Consider the following 21,571-nt stretch of genomic DNA (forward strand, 5'->3'; position numbering starts at 1 on the left):
ATTTTGGACATAATATAACGATGGAAGACTGGGAAAGGTTGTGGAAGAAAGGGGTTAACTTTACCGCCTGTACGGTATTAAAGGAAAACACTATGAAAATCATGTATAGATGGTACTTAACCCCAGTAAAATTAGCAAAGATGTACCATATGAATGATAATTTATGTTGGAAGTGTAAAGAAAAAGAAGGTACCTTTTATCATATATGGTGGACATGTCCCAAGGTGAAAGACTTCTGGGCAAAGATTTATAATGAATTGGAAAAAATGTTGAAATATACATTTATTAAGAAACCAGAGGCCTTTCTACTTGGAATAATAGGACTGGAATTGCCCCAAAAATATGCTTTATTGTTTTTGTATGCCACAACTGCAGCAAGAATTTTGTTAGCCAAAAATTGGAAATTGAAAGAAATACCAACAGTGGAAGAATGGCAGATGAAGATGTTGGACTTTTTGGAACTTGCCGACCTGACCAGAAGAATCCGCAATCAGAAAGAGGAGGAATACCAAGAAGATTGGAAGAAATTTAAAGACTATTTAGCTAGATATTCTAATATGAGTAGAATCACTTGAAAGTACCAAACTGGCCTAGGATTAAACTATGTTTAATTGTATAATAGTATGGATTGAGAATATTATGAAAAGGAAGGAAGATAGTAATTTGAATGAGTTAATTTCATTAGAAAGTGGATATTGGAAAACTGTTACAAGGAGACCCATTGAAACTCAGTTAGGGGGGATTTGAGGAAGTCACTTAACAATGAAAATTAAATTGGGTTCTTAGAAGGTGTCAGGGAACTGACATCGGAGCCGAGTGGAGAGGCTAGGCTCCCTAATGATGCCGGAGAGTGAACCAGCAAGGGGAGAGAGAGAGCTTCCGCTGGGGAAGGAAACAAAAGTGACACCAGGAAGAAAGGAGAGGCTGAGAGTACTTCGGAGGGGAGGCTCCGAGACTCTTCCAGTGAGGTCAGTGAGGAGAGTGCAGGACCACCGCTTGGCACACCCACTCTGCGCAGAAGGCTTCCACGCAGAGAAGCGAGGAGGAGGTTGTCTGTTACGGAATTCTTATGTTGGAGGAAGTTTAGGAAACGCCCACTGACGGATTCTACCAGTGACTGAGACAGTCACGTTTTAGGGCTGTCAAACCAGGGAAAGGTCCAGCTATACTACCAGCTCGGAGCAGTTTGGAATTTACGCACAAGCAACCCTAATTCCCATTACAGCAACCCGTCACTCCTCTAAGTTGCGTGTGCGCAAAGCAGTAGAGGCGGCATCATGAGTCAAACCGGAGGAGCCGGCGCAGGAGAGGGGGCCAGAGGAGGACCAAGTCTGGAGGAGAGAAACAGAGATTTGGAACAGCAACTGGCTCTACTAGCGGCGCGGCTGGATGAAAGGCGGACTCAGGATGCCCAGGGGAAGCCCACCCCCATCGCAAGGAAGGTACCAGGACTAGTGCAGAAGTTTGGGTGCAACCCCAGAGATTATAATGCATTTAAGACAGAAGTGCAGTATGCGCTGGACCTGCAGTATGATGACTTTGCAGACAATGGGGGAAGAGTCGCTTTTGTGGGGCACCTGGAAGGGAGGGCCAGAGATTGGGTCAGACCCTTAATGGCGGCAGAGAATGCTGCCTTGAAGGATTTGAGAAAGTTTTTTAGCGCCATGGATCACATGTTCTCGAGTGATGTGGAACAAAGCGTGACTCGCAAAGAACTGATGGGGTGCAAACAAGGGAACCAGTCAGTGAGCGAGTACTGGTCACGATTTGCAATGCTGATCCATAAGCTTGGGTGGGAGTTGAGTTCAGAACCAGTGCAAAAGTTATTTGAGGAAGGCTTATCCCCTTGGGTGAGACATGAACTTTCCCGCTCACCCCGCCCGGAATCGATGGACCAGCTGACCAAGTTGGCGCTTGCTGTGGGAGTAAGGCAAGAGACGCACACTCTGGAAAGGCGGGAAGGGAGAGCAGAGCGTTGGTATGACAACCGCATTCCAGACGTGCCGGCGCCAACTGTGCCGCCTGAGGAGCCAATGGAGATTGGAGGAGCGCGCGTGCGGGGGTTTTCAAACTCCAGCGAGGTTCGTAAGAAGGAGGGGAAAGCAAATAAGAAGTGTTTCCTCTGCCAGCAGCCGGGACATTTTGCCAGAGTCTGCTCTCAGAAAAAGGTGTGGCAAGGAATGGTGGGGGCAGTTGGGAGTGAGGAGGAAAGAGATAAGGAGCAGGGAAACGGCAATGCTTGGCTGCAGGAAAGCGGGCACAGCAGCCAGGCAAGCAACCAGTAGAAGTGCCCAAACCAGACCCTCCCCGAGCAGCCATAGCCATAGAGGTGGTGCTAGAACTCCCCAACGGACACCCAATCAAGGTGAAGGCGCTGCTGGATTCAGGCTGCTCTTGCAACTTCTTTAGCAAGGATTTTGCGCTGGAACACCAGCTCCAGGTGGTGCCTCTAGAACATCCCTTGCAAGTAACAACTATTGATGGGAGAGAACTCTTGGGGGGGGGGGAAAGTGACCCACCAGACCCCTCCCATGAAAATGACGGTCTCCAGACACACAGAGACAATTCCCTTTCACGTAGCCACATTAGCAGGACCACCTATCATACTGGGAATGAGTTGGCTAGCACTGCACGACCCAGTAGTAGGGTGGCACCAGCGGACAGTCACCTTTGTGTCGGCCCACTGCGTAGAGCACTGCCACGGGGGGAAAACCTGAGGATGGCAGTAGCCAGGGTGGCAGGAATGGCGGTAGGGGAAAAGGGGAAGGTACCACCTCAGTATGCGGACTTGGAAGAAGTCTTCAGCGAGAAGGAGGCGGATAGGCTACCCCCTCACAGGTCCTTTGTCTGTCAGATCAACCTACTCCCAGAGGCTCAGCTGCCAGTGGGTAAGCTGTACGCCATGTCAGATAGGGAGATGCAGGAATTGCAGAAGTTTATTGACAAGAACCTGAAGAGAGGGTTCAAACGGGAATCAAGGGCGGTGGGGGGTAGTCCAGTGTTCTTTGTGGACAAGAGAGACTCCAAGGAGCCCAGGCTCGTAGTGGATTACCGGGCCTTGAACCGGGTGTCGGAACCAGTGACCTTCCCAATGCCCAGAATTGATGACATTTTGACCACGGTAAGGAAGGGGAAGATTTTTTACCAAACTGGACCTTCGGGGGGGCGTACAATTTGATAAGGATGAGGGAGGGGGATGAATGGAAAACCACCATGTTCACTCCTCTGGGGGCCTTTGAGTACTTAGTTATGCCCTTCGGATTACAATCTGGCTCAAGCACGTTTCAAGCTCTTTCATGCACCACGTGCTAGGGTCACTGCTGTACAAGAATTGCGTGGCTTTCTTGGACGACGTGCTAATCTACTCGGAGAACGAAGAGCAGCATGTAAAAGATGTCAGGGAAGTGCTGAAAAGACTGCAGGAGACCAGCTGTGGGTCAAACTGGAGAAGTGCCAATTCCACGCTCGAGAGGTGGAGTTCCTGGGTTACAGGTTGTCGGACAAAGGCTTAGCCATGGACCCAGGCAAGGTGCAGGCAGTGCTAGAATGGAAGCCTCCCAAGAACCGGAAGGACGTACTGAGGTTCCTGGGGTTTGGAAACTTCTATAGGAAGTTCATCAAGAACTTCGCCCATTTAACGGCACCCATAACGGATTGTCTCAGCAGTAAGAAGAAGTTTGAATGGACGGAAGAGGCCCAGCAGTCCTTTGAAAAGCTGAAGAGGGCGTTCGCATCGGAAGAGCAACTCCTACACGTGGATCTGCAGAAGCCGATGAGGCTGGAGACGGGCGCGTCAGACAGAGCGGTGGGGAGCATATTGCTCCAGCCGGGAGATCGGGGAGTGTGGAAGCCGTGCGCCTTTTTCTCAAGGAAGCTGAACAAGTCAGAACAAAACTACACGATGTATGATCGGGAGCTGCTGGCAATTCACGAGGCTTTTCGACACTGGAAACATTTTCTAATAGGTGCACAGCACAAGATCCAGGTGTGTACGGACCATAAGAACCTGGAATATTGGAGAACTGCGCGAGTCCTGAACCAAAGACAGGTGCGGTGGGCACAGGAGTTTTCCAGGTTTTATTTTGAGATTAGGTACGTGCCTGGGAAGGAAAACGTCAGAGCAGACGCTCTCTCCCGCAAGCCCGAGTACTTGGAAGGGGAGGGAGTGCCGGAAGTACGTCATGTCATACCTGAGGACCGATGGGTGTGTGGGGGAGTGTTGGTAGGGAGACAAGAGCTAGCCGGGTTGACGAGGGAGGACCAGTGCGCCCAAACCAAGATCAGGGAGATACGAAACGCCGACGAAAATCAGGGGGGGTTGAGGTAAAGGATGGGGCTTTGTACTATAAGGGTGCGTTGTACATACCCGAGGGGGACTTGAGGAGAAGAATACTGAAACAACTTCGTGACAACCCCACAGCGGGACATTTTGGCCAACACAAAACAATGCTACTTGTCCCCAGGCAGTTCTGGTGGCCAAGGGTGAGGGATGATGTGAAGGAATACGTACGCGGGTGCGAGCGCTGCCAGCGAGCTAAGGGGAAGAGGGCAGCACCCGCGGGGTTACTGGAGCCTTTACCCACACCAGAGAAACCATGGGAGGTGGTATCAATTGATTTTATGACTGATTTACCCAAGGCCAGGGGGGAAACGGCAGTAATGGTGGTAGCTGACTTGATGACCAAAATGTGCCATTTTATTGCTTACTCGCATGCAGTGACGGCAGAAGAAACAGCTAAGCTGTTTGTAGAGCATGTTTTCAGGTTGCATGGCGCCCCCTTGAGAGTTTTGTCCGACAGAGGCAGGCAATTTACTTCCAGATTCTGGAGGAAGCTGATGAGCCTGCTGGACGTCGAGGTGAGCTTCTCGACGGCCAGACACCCAGAGACCAACGGACAAGCAGAAAGAGCTAATAGCATACTTCAACAGTACCGACGCTGCTACGTCAACGACAGGGAGAACGATTGGGTGGACAAATTAGCGCTGGCTGAGTTTGTTTTTTGTTTGTTTTTTGTATTATATTTTTATTGCTTTTTCCCAGGGTCAAATACATCGTCAATAATCCAGCAAAAGCGATTTTACAGAAAAGAAGAAAAGGAAGATTATAAAAAGAAAAGAGTTCATATTTTACAAACAGTTTTTCATAATCCACCGGACTTCCCCACATCCTCCACCCCCTGCATCCTTTGCAATAAAGAAAAAATAACGGCAAATTGATACCTTGTTTCCTGTGTTTTTGTACTTTCATCTAATTGTATTTTAGATTTAGGGTATTTGTTATTAGCTCACTTTTCCATCGGTCCTAAGAGTAAAAACTTTACTCTAAACTTTAGTCATTTCACAATCATAACTTAGTTTCCACCATGATCAAAATTTAAATTCTGAAGCTTGTTGTCCCAAAACTTAGCAAATTCTCAACATTCATATAGCTTATAATATTTTTGTAAATAGTCCTTAAATTTTTTCCAGTCCTCTTCCACTGCCTCTTCTCCCAGGTCTCGGATTCTGCCGGTCATTTCGGCCAATTCCATATAGTCCATCAGTTGCGTATGCCACTCTTCCAGCGTGGGTAGCTCCTGTGCCTTCCAGTATTTGGCTAGAAGAATTCTTGCTGCTGTAGTTGCATATAAAAAGAAAGTTCTATCCTTCTTTAACACTCTCTGGCCCACAATGCCCAAGAGGAAGGCCTCTGGTTTCTTGTGAAAGGTATACTTAAATACCTTTTTCAACTCATTATAAACCATTTCCCAGAAGGCCTTCACCTTCGGGCATGTCCACCAGAGGTGAAAGAATGTTCCTTCAGCCTCCTTACACTTCCAACACTTATTATCAGACAAATGGTATATCTTTGCAAGTTTGACTGGGGTCATGTACCACCTATATATCATTTTCATAATGTTTTCTTTCAAGGCATTACATGCCGTGAATTTCATACCGGTGTTCCATAACCTTTCCCAGTCTTCAAACATGATGTTGTACCCAATATCTTGAGCCCATTTTATCATGGCTGATTTAACTATCTCGTCTTGAGTGTTCCATTTAAGCAGCAAGTTATACATTCTTGAAAGCACTTTCGTCTTAGGTTCAAGTAGTTCTGTCTCTAATTTCGATTTTTCCACCTGGAAGCCAATCTTTTTATCTTTTTTAAAAGTCTCTTGAATTTGGGCATAATGCAACCAGTCTCGCACCTTATCTTTTATTTTTTCTAAACTCTGCAACCTCCAGTTATCTCCAACTTTTTCTATTATCTCCCAATATTTTGCCCAGCCACTCTCCATATTAAGTAGTTTGGGGGCCTTAGCCTCCGTTGGTGATAGCCACCTCGGCGTCTTATTTTCAAGTAAGTCCTTATATTTGGTCCAGACAATAAACAAAGCTTTCCTGACAATATGGTTCTTAAACAATTTGTGAACCTTTACCTTGTCGTACCACAAGTATGCATGCCATCCAAAACCGTTATTAAACCCTTCCAGATCTAGGACATCAGTGTTTTCTAATAAAAACCAATCCTTCATCCAGCAGAAGGATGCTGCCTCATAGTATAACCTTAAGTCCGGCAGGGCAAATCCCCCTCTTTCTTTTGCATCTGTTAATATTTTAAATTTTATCCGGGGCTTTTTGCCCTGCCAGACAAATTTCGTAATGTCCTTCTGCCACTTTCCAAAACACTCCACTCTGTCCACGACCTGCAGGGTTTGAAACAAAAATAACATCTTTGGCAATACATTCATCTTTACAGCTGCAATTCTTCCCAACCAGGAAAGTTTTAATCTTGACCAGATTTCTAAATCCTTTTTAATTTCTGTCCAACATTTTTCATAGTTGTCTTTAAATAAGTTCAAATTTTTCCCAGACAAATTAACCCCCAGGTATTTCACTTTTTTAGCCACAATTAACTCCGTTTCCTTCTGAAACCCATCTATTTCTGAAGAGGTCAGGTTTTTCGCCAAAACCTTTGTTTTTTGTTTATTCAGCCTGAGTCCCGCCACCCGACCAAACTCATAGATTAATTCTAAAACTCTTTTTGTACTAGGCTCTGGCTCCTGTAATGTTAAAACTAAATCATCTGCAAAAGCTTTCAATTTATATTGTTTTCCTCCGACCTGTATTCCTTCCACCAGCTGATCCTTCCTGATCATATTCAGCAATACCTCCAGGACAGAAATAAATAACAGAGGTGATAAGGGGCACCCCTGTCGTGTTCCTTTTTCAATTCTAAACTCTTCTGTCACCACATTGTTCACTATTAATTTAGCCTTTTGCTCTGAATAGATTGCTTCTATACCATTTTGAAACGCCCTTCCCACTCCCATCCCTTCCAAATTTCTCTTCATAAATTTCCAAGATATATTGTCAAAGGCCTTCTCTGCATCTATAAATATTAGCACTGCTTTCGTATTCATATTTGTCTGCAATAACTCCAAGACATCAATGATATTCCTGGTGTTGTCAGACAAATGTCTACCAGGGAGAAAGCCTGCTTGATCTTTATGAATTACTTCATTTAAAACTTTCTTAAGTCTACTTGCCAGGATATCAGCAAAAATTTTATAATCCACATTCAGGAGTGAGATAGGACGATAATTCTTAAGTTGAGTCTTTTCAGATTCCAATTTTGGTATCAAGGTGATGAATGCTTCTTTCCACGATTCCGGCGCCCCCTTCCCCTCCATAACTTGTTTACATACCTCCATTAATGGCTGGGTCAAATAGTCTTTTAAAACCTTATAGTACTTGGAGGTAAATCCATCTGGGCCTGGGGATTTGCCTAATTGCATATTCTGAATGGCACTTTCGATTTCCTGTTGTGTTATTCTATAGTTCAGGGTTGTTTGTTTGTCTTGAGATAATTTTTCCAGTCCGTTACTTTTTATGAATTGATTTATCTCTGCCTCTGCCTGTGGGCCTTGGGTAAACAATTTTTTAAAATATCTCTGGAAACACTTTCTAATTTCTTCTGGTTTCTGAATACTTTCCCCATCAACCTCTAGATTGGTGATGAAGTTCAATTTATGTCTCTTTTTCAACTGCCATGCTAATAATTTTCCACATTTATTTGCTGATTCAAACGATCTTTGTCTCATTTGTTTAATTTTCCATTCAACTTCTTGATTTATCAATTTCACATATTGTGCTTGGTGAAACTTAATTTCTCTTAACACTTCTTTTGACTTTGGATTGAGTCTAAGCTTCTTTTCACCATCTCTTATCTTCTCTAATATCCTATCTTTTTTCCCATTCCAGAGTTTTTTCTTGATAGAATTTTGTTGAATCAGGAACCCCCTCATAACTGCTTTACTCGCGTCCCAGATTGTTTTCTTATCCACCGAAGTATTCAAATTGATTTCAAAATAATCCTTCAACGTTTTTTGGGCCTTCTTCACAATCTCCTGATCTCTAAACAAAGTGTCATTCATTCTCCATCTGAAGGATCCAGCTGGCGTAAGTCTCAAGTCCATTTTCAAGGCGTTATGGTCGGAGCAGGTTTTAGGGCAGATCTCTATTTTTTTAGTCTTAGGTGCCAGTCCTCTAGTTATCCAGATTTGGTCGATTCTTGTCCATGAAAGGTGGGCCTCAGAAAAGAAAGTCCCTTCTTTACCTAGTGGGTTTTTTGTCCTCCAAATATCAATCAAGTCCATATTGTCTGTCAGTTCAGGGAGGAAAAAAGTAGAAAGTTTCCACCATTAAGTTCCCAAATTTAAAAGTTAAAGAGAAACAAAACCCAAGGGGTAAAGCCTTCAAAAGTTCACTTTAAACTTGCAGAGAATAAATGTTCTTAACAGTGGTGCATGCAACAGTTCCTTATTTGTAACCTCAAAAGTAGCCCCAATGTAGCATTAAAACTTTATACACAGTTACCGCAATCTGGTGGTTCTTTTGTATCCAGACAGTCCGAGAGCTGGGTTTTGCAACTTTGTAATCCACAATAACAAGGGGAACGAGGTCGCAGTCTATATCCACTTATAAAGAAAAGTTTGTTGGCTTTTATATACTTCAATCCGAATTTGCAAGGTATACTCCAACTTCTTTTAAAGCCCCTCTCAGCGCTTCAGCTTTATAGCTCTTTGCTTGGTATTTTAAACAGAGCCGGAAGACGGACTTCCTTTTTAACGTCTCCCGCTTTCAGCCGAATTTCAGAAATTTAGATTCACAAATCTCAAAAATCTTACTCACGAGTATGTTGTTTCAAATCGAATGTTCAAGGAAGAAAGGTCAGCGCTCAGCAGCAGCAGCAGCGCGGCTTCACTTCCGCGGAAAGAGCGATGAACTCACAGCACCGCTACCCCCTCCACGTTCCGGAGCCCCTTACGGGGTCCCTTCTTCGTTTCCGAGGTCGCTCTTGGTGCCCGCCGAGTCCCACGACCACAGGCTCACTCTACCTGTGGGTTTTCTTAGCGGGTCTCCGCTTTGCCGTAGTGGACGACCCTTTTCCACGGAGCCCCTCTTCACTATACGAAGAGGACCGCCATTGCTGTTTCGTAGCGCTGGCTGAGTTTGAATACAATAATGCGGAACATGTGTCCACGGGGATGAGTCCATTCATGGCCAATTACGGGTGTCACCCCAGGGCCTTCCCCGGGGAGGGGGAGGGAAGGTGGAGTGTGCCAGCGGCTGAACAATTTGTGGAAGAAATGGAGGCTTTACACCAACAGTTTAAGATTAACCTGGAAAGGGCAAAGGAAGAGTACAAAAGGCAGGCTGACAAGCACCGCAGAGAAGGGAAAACTATAAGAGTGGGGGACCAGGTGTGGTTGTCGACCCAAGGGTTACCGTTCAAAGGAGGGTGTAAAAAATTACGGCCAAGGTGATTGGGACCTTTCGAGGTAACCCAACAGGTGAATCCTGTGACCTTTAGGCTCAAATTGCCCTCCAACATGAAACTGCACCCGGTGTTCCACAGGTCCTTACTCTCACCGTTCAGGGAGGGGAGGGAATTTCTGGGTCAACAAAGAGAAACACCCCTGCATCCACAGATGGAGGAAAGGGAACTCAGTGGTCATGCAGCTGAAATTCTCGATTCAAGGTGGAGGGGGAGGCGAGTGGAATATTTGGTAGCTTGGGAGGGGGAGTCAGAATCGGAAAACACATGGGTTCCAGCAGAAGAGATTAGGGATGAGTATCTGCAGGAGGAGTTTCATCGCAGGTACCCTAGGAAGCCCAAACCACTAGAGAGGTTCTGGGGGGAGCAATTTGGCACCACGGATGATGAAGAAGAGTTTGTGGGATTTCCCGCCTCCGAAGAGGAGGAAGGAGAAGAATCCGACTGGGGAGATTGGGGAGTGGGAAGAGACAGCAGCAGGTGGAGAGCGGTGTTTGAATCATCAGACAGAGGGGATAGCTCCTTCCAGGGGTTCCCTGCGTCACCGTCCAAGGAACGGACGGGGGAGGGGGAGGGCCCTGGGAGGGAGGTGGATGTCAGGGAACTGACATCAGAGCCGAGTGGAGAGGCTAGGCTCCCTAATGATGCCGGAGAGGGAACCAGCAAGGGGAGAGAGAGAGCTTCCGCTGGGGAAGGAAACAAAGGTGACACCAGGAAGAAAGGAGAGGCTGAGAGTACTTCGGAGGGGAGGCTCCGAGACTCTTCCAGTGAGGTCAGTGAGGAGAGTGCAGGACCACCGCTTGGCACACCCACTCTGCGCAGAAGGCTTCCGCGCAGAGAAGCGAGGAGGAGGTTGTCTGTTAAGGAATTCTTATGTTGGAAGAAGTTTAGGAAACGCCCACTGACGGATTCTGCCAGTGACTGAGACAGTCACGTTTTAGGGCTGTCAAACCGGAGATAGGTCCAGCTATACAAATAGCTCGGAGCAGTTTGGAATTTACGCACAAGCAACCCTAATTCCCATTTCAGAAGGGTTAGGTGTTTATATGTTTGTTTGTTTTTAACATTGTAATGTTTTTCCTTTTTTGTGTTATATTTGATATAAATTTGGAAAATCAATAAAAAAAAAATTGAAGGGAAAAATCCCCAAAACTTGTAGGATTTCGAAGACAAGTGAGATTAAGAAAATGTGAACCACTTGGGAACTATCAGATTATAAATTAAGTTTGTGGGCATATAATGTAAATAAGAGGATAATTTGCTGGAAAATTTCTTTTCTTATGATGAAAATGGGAGCGGGAGATGAGAGGAAGTCCAGAGAAGTTGTGAAAATATGTCATGACAGATATTTTATTATGAACCAACTATGTATGCATATTGAAAAACTTTAATAAATATTTTTTTAAAAAAACCTTGTAGGATTTCCCCCCTGCTAGTATACTTCTTATCTTCTTGTCCTCTTATTTTCTTATTTAGAGTTTCCTGTACTAGAATAAATAGCAGTGGGGACAGAGGGCACCCTTGCCTTGTCCCCTTCATTATGTTACAAACAACCTTGATATCTGTGAAATTTAAAAATTCCTTTAATGTTCCTGTTGCCTTTTGTAGAATATTTTCATCATTTGATAGACTTTCATTTATTCTCCATCTCTGTACTTTTCCTTTCCTTTCTCCCCTCAGATCCATGGATTATGGTCAGAGATGCTCCTTGGTTGAATTTCCATTTTTTTAACCTTTATTCGTAGTTCATTCAAAACCCACATTGTAGCATGCCCATCAATAAAAAAATTTCATACATTTAAATTAAAATATTAGGATTTAGAAGAATACACTGTTCATAAACACTGGAATTTATTACTATCACAGACTCCCAAAGGATTACATTGTCTTTTAGTAAGCAAATAATATATTTTTTTTAGTGGAGGCGGCAGCTTGTAAATAATCTTAAAACTGCTCAGCAACTCTGGTACATAGTGGTTTACTAGATATTGACCATAATTTACTTTCTGCCCATCTGTGCTCTACAGGGCATAAGAAGGCCAGCAAGCAGTATGTTTTCAGAATACGTCCATTACAAAATCAGCTGAACTGTACAAGCCCATTTGCCTATTCTTTAAACAGTTCCACTTCATATATTAAACATATATTAATGGCAGACTCTGCTGCAAAATAGATGTAATATTTATTACCACATAAGGATGTTCATCTGCTTCTAGCTGACCTACCTTCTTGAACCTAACAAGAGTCAGCACAAATGTCTCTAGGAAGGTTAGTGACAAAAGTTTCCATTTTTGCCACTGCACACCAGAGGATGTGACTGAATCTTCTTCTGTCGGCCAGGCCCAATGGCTTCCCCTTCCCCTTTCATGGCACCATTTTTCCCACATGGTGTGGCAGGGCAGGCCCACCTATGAGGTGGAATGAAGCAGCCGCCATGGGTGGCAGAATCTTATGGGGTTCCAATGGGATCCAGTTTTCAATGGGTATCCCATGGGGCTCTCTTTCAGCTGCATCACCACGCAGCCCTGATGAGGAAGGCTTCAGTGGGAGGTGGGGCGCAGCAGGGGCAGCACCCGCCTGTTTCACCTCAGGCCGCCCCTGTGCATAGCCATGCAGCCATGCATAGGCCCTCCAGATGTTTTGGGACTACAACTCCCATCATCACTGGTCCTGTTATCTAGGGGTGATGGGAGCTGTAGTCCCGAAACAGCTGGAGGGCCGAGTTTGCCTATGCCTGGGCTATTCAGTAGCAGTGAGGGGGAGTCTAAGATTTGGCAGTGAGGGGTGTGGGTGTCTTCTTATTTAATACAAGGTGGTTGATGGCGTTTCTCTTCTCCCCCCACCCTCAACCTTTTATTTATTTATTTAGAAGCAAGCTTGCAATCATTAAAGGGCATGGCATAGCTGCCCACAGAAGGAATCTGGCAGCATTCCTGAACAGAATTCTCCATAGGAACATCAAGGCTACGTTGTGACTTTAAAAAGAAAGGAGAAAAATTGTTGATGGCTGCATAAGAACCCCTCCCTGAAAATAATAAAAATTCACCCACCCGCTTAGATTAAGGCCATAATTGGGGGCATTCCCTCTCCCCCCAGCCCCCGCTACAAAATTCAGCTAAACTCAATAAATACTTTGCCCAAGTAATTGTTTCAATTTTTCATTTGTTGTTAAATGAATAAACACCCCTCTTTAAGAGCAAATGTGTTGGGTTAGTGTTGGAGAAGGGCTCAAAGTGGGCTTGAATGTCTGAAGGAGAAGTTGACAGAGAAAGAGAAAGAGAAAGGGTTGGGAAGCCCTTGCTTTACGTCTATCAAATTTGAGCATGTTGCTGGCACACCAAGTTCCACAGGCACCTTTTATAAAAGGATGACTTTTGTGTGAATCTTAACATTTCTACCTGGCATGAGAAGATGTCACCTTCCTTGAGGAGCTGTCCTGGCTACTCTGTAAATGTCATAAAAATAATAGGCCCTCAGTACCAAATAGGTGCCAAACTCAGGACGTCTGTGTGAATGTCACAGAAATTTATGCGGTTGTGCCTACTGCAGGTGTATTTTGTGTGTGTCAAAACCTGTCAGGTTCACCTCCAGGTACATGTGCATTTGAGGAGCAGTTACCAGTGGCTGAGAGTAAACTGCTACTTGTATTTTGCACAGGTCAGTAGCTACCGGAGTTTGTCACTACCCACATCGATGAAGAGAGAGAGACTGCCATAGCTGTATTCTGCAACAGGCATTTAATGCACCTTACTGTCTGTTTCTCACACAGCACTCTAATTATCTTCATTTTCATAGCTATATTTATATAACTGGTAAGTTCGTCTCCACCATCCCCAATGCTATTTGAAATTAACATAGAATTTCTCATATTGTGACATTTCCTTTGGTGACACAGGCTCATTTTCTCCCCATCAAGTGATTTCATCATGTTTCCATAGCAGCAAGCCATTACTTCCGTTGGAAATAAGGGCCTGCTGTGTCACTCTTTCCTACAGAAGAGGTGATGAAATTAACCTCTGTAACTCTGGTGTCACTTCATCTTGTCTCTGTGTATGTGGGAGCTGAAGAGTTGCTGGATTATATGTGGCCCTCTCATAAGTGTCAAATATAAGGGACAAGGGACCTTTGACAACTTTTAGGAGTATTAAGTATGACTTGCAGAACTTCACTACTTTCCATAAATATTACTGAGACACTTTCAGGGTTTGAGCACAGATGTCCTTGAATGGCCCTGTAACCTCTGCTTAAAAACTTCCAAGGAAGGAGAGCCAACCATTTCTTCTGGGAACCTGTTCCACTGTCGAACAGCTCTCACTGTCAGATAATTCTTCCTGATGCCATTTTCCATGTGACAGCCCCTGAGATATCTAAGATGGCTATCATATCTCTTCTCACTTTCCTCTTTTCCAAGCTAAACACCCCCAACTCCTTCAAATGTTCCTCATAAGGCTTAGATTCCAGACCTTTTAGCATCTTGGTTGCCTTCCTTGGAACATGTACCAGCCTGTCAAAATACTTCTTAAAATGTGGAGCCTAGACCTGGACATAGTACTCCAGGTGGGGTCTGACCAAGGCAGAATCCAGCAATACTATGACTTCCCTTGATCTGGACACTCTACTTTTGTTGATGCAGCCAAGAATAGCATTAGCATTCTTTGGCTATTGCATCACACTTTGCCTGCCTCCAGTCTGCAGAGACCTCCCCTGTTCTCCAAGAATTCTCATAGATTGTAGACAGAGGCTCCAAGATTACACCAGCAAGCTCCTTTGGTACCCTTGGGTGCAGCTCATCAGGCCCTGTAGATTTGAACTCCAGTAGTGGTTAAGAGCTGTAGACTTGTAATCTGGTGAACCGGGTTTGTGTCTCCGCTCCTCCACATGCAGCTGCTGGGTGACCTTGGGCTTGCCACACGTCTTTGAAGTCTCTCAGCCCCACTCACCTCACAGAGTGTCTGTTGTGGGGGAGGAAGGGAAAGGAGAATGTCAGCCACTTTGAGACTCCTTCGGGTAGTGATAAAGCGGGATATCAAATCCAAACTCTTCTTCTTCTTAAAGTAGCTAGGTGTTCCCTTACCACCTTTTTTCCTATCTTGGGCTGCAGCTCCCTCCTTACATTATTTATTATTTATCAGTAGACTGGGCACTGCTTTCCTTTTGGTTGAAAATGAATCCCCTTTCCCCCACCCACCCCAGCATGTTACAGGTTCTATAATGCTGCTTATATCAAACCTTTTTGTAATATATGACACCTCCCGCATAAATGCATATTAGATACAGTAAATGCAAAAGTGTGTGCATCTGCTGTAACATAAAATCCTAGTTAATTTATACTTTAAATCAATGCAGTAGGCTTGATTTCCACCTGAAAAGAACAAACGATTCAAGTGTGATCTAGAATTTAATTTAGCCTTGGATGGTTCTTTCCTTGTGACGGTGGGGCTGCAAGAAGCCTCAGACATCCTTCCCTAAATCTCCAGACCCTGATAAGAGTCACCCTTCCCTACCATCTATGCTTGGACCTGTCTGTGCATATGTTAGAGCCATCCTGGGACAGGGATGAAAGTGGACTTTTTGGAGCTACTCACTGAACTCTTGTGACATGCATAGCAGCAATAGAAGAAAAGTCTGCACCCATTGAATGTTACCGATACTTGCCTGATATAATACAGTATTCGTTTTGCTTGTTTATTAAACGATTGTTATTATGCTATGGTAGTGTTAAATTATTGGGTAGGAAGGTGAGAGTAGTTCTTCATTAATACAACACGTAAATTACATTTATTCTTCATAGTAGTGGGAAACAACAGTAACTCATCCACAGGGTTTAAGATAAAAACAAAAACAAGCCCCACTACATTAGAATGTTTCAAACATGCACACATTCCTCTTTTAAATATGTGATGCAACATGACATTTTCATCTGGTTCTGTCAGGTCACATCATATTATGTCACATTGCAAGACATGTTTAACCTAATGCAAGCTGATATATCTTGCAATGTCTGTATCAAAAATTTAGAAGCTTTTTTAATATAAAGAAGGAACCCACTGGTTGGATATGCTACAAGTTAGCTATATACCTCTGTGTTGATGATCGGCAGGTGCTTTTATGTGCTCCAAATTGATACCTGGCTTAGTAACAGACTCTTGAGCCCCATATATTTATACATTTTAAAATATGAGCAATTTTACTGAAATGCCACTTACTTTTTTTGTTGTAATGGGTCTTGACAAGGAAATGTTCATGTTGTGCAACTATGAAAATGCCCTTTCTGGCAGACAGCCCTCTTGCCAGCTTTATTCATCAATGGAATTAAACAACAAGAAAAATGGGCAAAGCTAAAGTCTTGGGGATTTACTAGAGTTTAGTCACACAGTTCCACCATTACTCCAAACTGCCTTTCTCCTGCCATAAGTAATTTGCTAGGTAATTTTTTCAGTATGAATGTTCTGTTTCTGTGAGAGTAGGCAATTGTGATACTATTCCTCCAAAGATGAGGAGGGCATTTTGGTCTTCTAGTAGACCACTGAACAATTCCCAAGAGATTCCCAAGTTTTTGCTGATTATGGAAATGCTTGCAAATATATTTTTTTCAGAAATAAGGCTCTTAAGCAAGGTTTCTTGTGCTCTTAAGTAAAGATCATTTAGCACAGTTCCTGGCATCAATAGTCATTCAATGATCTAACCACACCCAATGCAGGAAACATGGCTGATTGAAAGGAGGCAAGGTCATAGCAATGAATTCTCTGAAGTCTTTAATGAATTCATTCAGTTATTTCTTACAGTTCCTTTAATTTATATATTTCCCAGATAGACCAAGGTTCTCCCTTGGTTTAAGCCTTTGTATGTTCAATTAATACATTAAATGGGTTAATAAGATCAATAATAAGTGACAGGTTTACTTAAGGGACAGCTTAGGAACATAGGAAGCTGCCTTACGCTGAGTGGCTCATCTCAGTGTTATCTCCACTGACTGTCAGTAACTCACCTAGTTACTCCTAGATCTACCTGGAGATATCAGGGACTGAACATCACCACCACCACCATATATTATTTATACCCCACCCATCTGGTTTCCCCTTGCATGAAAAGGACCTCCCCCCTCCCACCCAGGCTACAAGGCTTTCCTCAGAGAGGTTGATCAGGGTTCCCTATGACTGACTTACACCAGCAATACTCAGGAGAGTGTGGGGAGCATTTTCTATTTACAGGGAGCAATGGAAGTGCTCATCAGGACTGCTTGGTGCCCCTAGTAAGCTGAGTATGCCTTGAAACACATCCCAGAATTCTTTGCGGTACATAAATGTTCTGGGGAAGGCAAATTAATATATGAAAGGGTAAGAAAACCACTGAATTACCACAGTGAGAGAGAAAAGGCTACTTTATTGACAGTGGAAAAGGTTATGATGGTGCAGTTGCTAAAGCGTAACCCAGCATGTTATGGCCCTATTACAGCTGGTAATGCTGACCAGTCTATGATTGATGTCCCCCCCCCATCTTCCCTGTTCTGAACGCAGCACCTCAGGATGTGAAAGAAGCACAGTAAACCTCATGAGTCCATGGTCATTGTAACCTAGACTCTTTCATTAGATGCAATGAGCATAGGGCTCTCAGTCTGAAGGCTTTGTTTACAATTATTACAATTTATCCAAGTTGAGGAACAGGAACAGCAATGTGGTTTAAAATTAGTTGGTTCATCAGTACCAAATGTAAAAAAGGAAGAAGAAATATGGAACAATAAATGAGTCAGATTACAGTATAAAATAGAAAATAAAAACATAGAATGAGCACTATTTTCAATGGACTAAACACTCAGAGGCAAATATAAATTGAAGCACATTAAACAGAAGTCCAAGAACACAAGCTTTTTGGTTGCTTTTAAAAGCATGTCCTTTGTGTGTTACTATGGGGGTGCTATTATGTAGAGATTTCACTATATTTCATATAATTTGAAATTTACAATCTTGTCTCTAGTTGGGATGATGTGGTAATCCAGTTTTAATTTCAAGGTAGCTATTGTACTTTCTGGCTGCAGTCCTATGCTCACTAACCCAGGAGTAAGTCCCATTGAATTCATTAAGTCTTTTTTTCTCAGTAGACATTGCAAATCTAGTAGAGTTGATCTAATTCTATCAAGGAGGTTTAAAAAGGGGGCTGGAAGCACAACTCCATGGGTTTAAGAATGGGAAAATGCAACCAGATTTGCATCTCACTAAAATCAAAGCACAGCATCTACACTTGGATGCATGCAGGTATGCTTCCCATTGAAAGCAATAGCTGTCATCCATCTTTAGGCTGAGCAGGTGGGAGAGAGGGTTTTTTGCTCAGTTCATACAGTATTTCTGCACATGATATACCAGTAGATCAGTCTGTAGATCAGATGCATATCAGAATGCAGAATCCAATGTGATAGGGTGGCCAAATGGAAGAGGAAAGGCTTCGGCACTTGTCAAAGGTGGACAGAAGAGGGGATTTCATGACGTCCACTGCCTTGCAGCATATCTTCAGAAGATGAAAGGGCTACAAATCTAAAGCAGAGTCCCTAAGGTGGTTGGATGCTGCCTTGTATGCCTTCTCCTGGCAACTCCTGCAGCCAAGCTGGTGCCCAACGTCTTGCTCTGCTTTCCTTTGGACCACATCAGTGAGGCTGAGAGTGGGGTCTTGTCCTCTGGATAGCCCAGGACCTCCATGCACACTGCCCAGGCTTGCACCCCAGAGAGGTCACTTCAGTTCAGCTAATGCAGCAGTTTGACTTCACCCCAGGAGGCACACTCCATTCTCTCACAAGACAAAGGGTTGCTATCAATACCTCCTGAAAGTCTCTCTTCTAGTCTATGAGTCACATGTTAATATCTTTTCTATGATTTCAGGGATCATAATGAGTGTAAGATGACCAAGAAAAATGGGTAGATCATTTACAAAAATAATTCAAGGTGGATGAAACTTAGCCTAACCCCCAGCAATGCATAGGGTGAGAGAGCTGGTCCCTGCATGCCTGTATGTCGCGAGAGGTCATAGTTATGTTTTTGATGCTGCCATTTGTTGTTGTTGTTTAGTCGTTTAGTCGTGTCTGACTCTTTGGGTTAAGGCTGCAGATAGTCCATCTTCTTCTGTGATTTCTCTCTCCTCTTTTAGTATTGATTAGTGTTGATAATCAAGAGAGAGGTTAAAAGAAAAATGTAAGCAAGAAGCCAAAGTTAGCACCATATACCCCCATGCCTGTTTCTTTATCAAGCGGTTTGATTATTTAAATTCTGGAAATGTATTTCTTCTGAAGCTTCAAAGTGGCTAATTTTTTTTAGAGAAGATAGTTGGGGTATCATTGAAACAAGTGTAAATTAAAAACTACTCACTTCACAGACTGCAGGCAAAAGGACCCCTGGATGGTTAAGCCCAGTCAAAGGCGACTCTGGGGTTGCGGCACTCATCTTGCTTTACAGGCCAAGGGAGCCAGCCTTTGTCCACAGACAGCTTTCTGGGTCATGTGGCCAGCAGGTCTAAACCGCCTCTGGGGCAATGGGACACTGTTATGAGTGCCAGAGCACACGAAAACACCATTTACCTTCCTGCTACAGCAGTACCTATTTAGCTACTTGGACTGGTATGATTTTAAACTGCTAGGTCACAGACTGCAATCTTACAGCCACTGAGCTAGGAGTAAGTCCCAATGAACTTATTGAAACATATTGTGCTCTTAATCTCCCATGAGCAAATGCTTTCTCCAAATGGAAGGAAACCTTTTGCTCCTCACACCTCACAGAGAAATCAGATCTTATTTCATAGATAAAATTTTATTTTAAAAGAGCGTTATCAGGGAATTCACACACTTGAATGCAAGGGCTAGGTGCAACTGAATGCAAGGACTTGAATGCAACTGGCTTGCTTTTCTGCAAGTAGCAAAGGGGAGGCTGCAGATAGCTGGAATGTGCAATTAATTGGTACATTTAGTTTTATTTTATTTATATATTTTATTTATACATACCGTCCTTCATCCAAACATAGCTTTATTTTTGCCAAAACAAAAATAGTTCTGCGATTTCTGCCTTTATATACAGACACTGTGGACTGAAAACTGCCAAGTTCTAATAGGTTAAGGCCATGAACATTCAGGGTAGATGTGTTAAGTTGTGGGTGAACATATCAGACGACACAGCGATTCTTCAAACAGCTCTTGTTTACTCAGAGGCCAGGACAGAACTGAGCTGAAGGGCTCAGTCAGTACACATAATTGTAACAACTTTCTAAAACTATCCAATCACTGAACGTCACTTTCGATCCCTTATTTGCATAACTGTCTACAGTATCCCCCTGCTGGCCCAGGGTGAGAACTTCAGTACATAACACTCCTCCCCACCGAGATAAGGCGCTAGTTACAATCGTAATGGTTTCCTTATATACAGCACTACACGTAATGGTTCAATTAGGCACAAAAGCATATTGGTTACATTTCACATACTTCCATTAGACCAACAGTATTACATGTCCAACAACATAGTCCTTTAAATAAGTTGGGTGTTTGGAAACTCTGCCAGATTGCTGGGGAGCGGTTCCCAGGTCCGGTGGGCTGCCCGATTCTTGCTGAGGCTGTGGCGCGACCCTAGGTGGCATTGAAACCAAGTCCCCTGGATCTGCTGCTGTGGGTGGAACATCCGCAAGTGGAGTTGGCAGAATGTCAGGTACGGCAGTGGTCTTAGTCTGTGGGAAGTCCAGCAAACCCTCTGAAGCGGCTTGGTTCGGCTCCACGCCTGCAGTTTGTGAGAGAGGTGTAGGTGGAGCCTTGCCATCTGTAAGGGTCTGTTCCAGAGCCATGAGCGCAGTTGGGGGCACTGCGGTAGTGTCCAAGTCCCCAACCCTGCGCCTAAGCTGGTCTATGTGCCGGTGCCAAAAACATCCGTCTTCAAGTGCCATGAGTGAGGTACGAGCGAGGTCCAGTGACTCCCACTACTGTGGCTGGCACCCAAGGAATCTCCCCCACAAAGTTCCGGGCAAAGACCTGGTTTCCTGGAACAAATGACCCCAGGCGTTGGCACAGCCTGGAGGTTCGGCCATGGCAAAGTCCGGGTGCAGCCGGTCGAGCAGGGACCTGAGGCGGCGGCCCATAAGCAGTTCAGCAGGACTCCACCCTGTGGCCGCATGAGGGGTGATGTGTTGCACGAAGAAGTATTCAGCAACCCGCTCATGCCAGTCTCCCTGGTCCAGGCACGCTAGTGCCTCTTTTGCCGAGCGCACCATTCTCTCCGCTTGCCCGTTGCTGGATGGATGAAAGGGTGCCATTAGGGCATGACGGATGCCCAGTCCCAAAAGGTATCGCTCAAAAGTGCCTGAGGTGAACTGTGGCTCGTTGTCAGAGACGAGGATATCAGGACACCTATGCGTTGCAAAGAGGCCTTGCAGCACCCAGATGACTGCCTCGGTAGTGGTGGAGGGCATCAGGGCCACCTCCAGCCATTTGGAATAGGCGTCCACCACTACCATAAAGGTCTAGGCATGAAAGCGGCCGGCCAGATCAATGTGCACCCTCAACCAGGGTGTCTTGGGTGTCTCCCAGGTGTGTCCCTTAGCTGCCGGTGGCACAGGCCTCGATTTTGGCATGCTGACAGGCGGAAACCCAGGTAGTGATGGTATCGTTCATGTTAGGCCACCAGACGTAACACCGAGCCAACGCCTTCCCTTTGACGATTCCCGGGTGGCCAACATGCAGAGCTTCAAGGATGTGTTGACGGAGTCTTTGGGGAATCACGACACGGTCTC

General features: G+C 44.5%; 1 protein-coding gene across 1 annotated transcript; it reads left to right on the top strand.

Moving 5' to 3' along the window:
- Positions 1-1,613: 1,613 nt before the first annotated feature.
- LOC309368756 (uncharacterized protein) lies at positions 1,614-10,757 on the top strand (the record flags this gene model as incomplete). The annotated part of the gene is made up of 3 exons (XM_081909064.1): positions 1,614-2,168; positions 3,452-4,048; positions 9,837-10,757. The coding sequence occupies 3 exons, from the start codon at positions 1,614-1,616 to the stop codon at positions 10,743-10,745; spliced, it is 2,061 nt and encodes a 686-aa protein (XP_081765190.1). The 3' UTR covers positions 10,746-10,757.
- Positions 10,758-21,571: the final 10,814 nt, after the last annotated feature.

The sequence above is a fragment of the Podarcis melisellensis genome (genome assembly GCF_964234715.1).
Source record: "Podarcis melisellensis genome assembly, chromosome: 4".
Lineage (NCBI taxonomy): Eukaryota > Metazoa > Chordata > Lepidosauria > Squamata > Lacertidae > Podarcis > Podarcis melisellensis.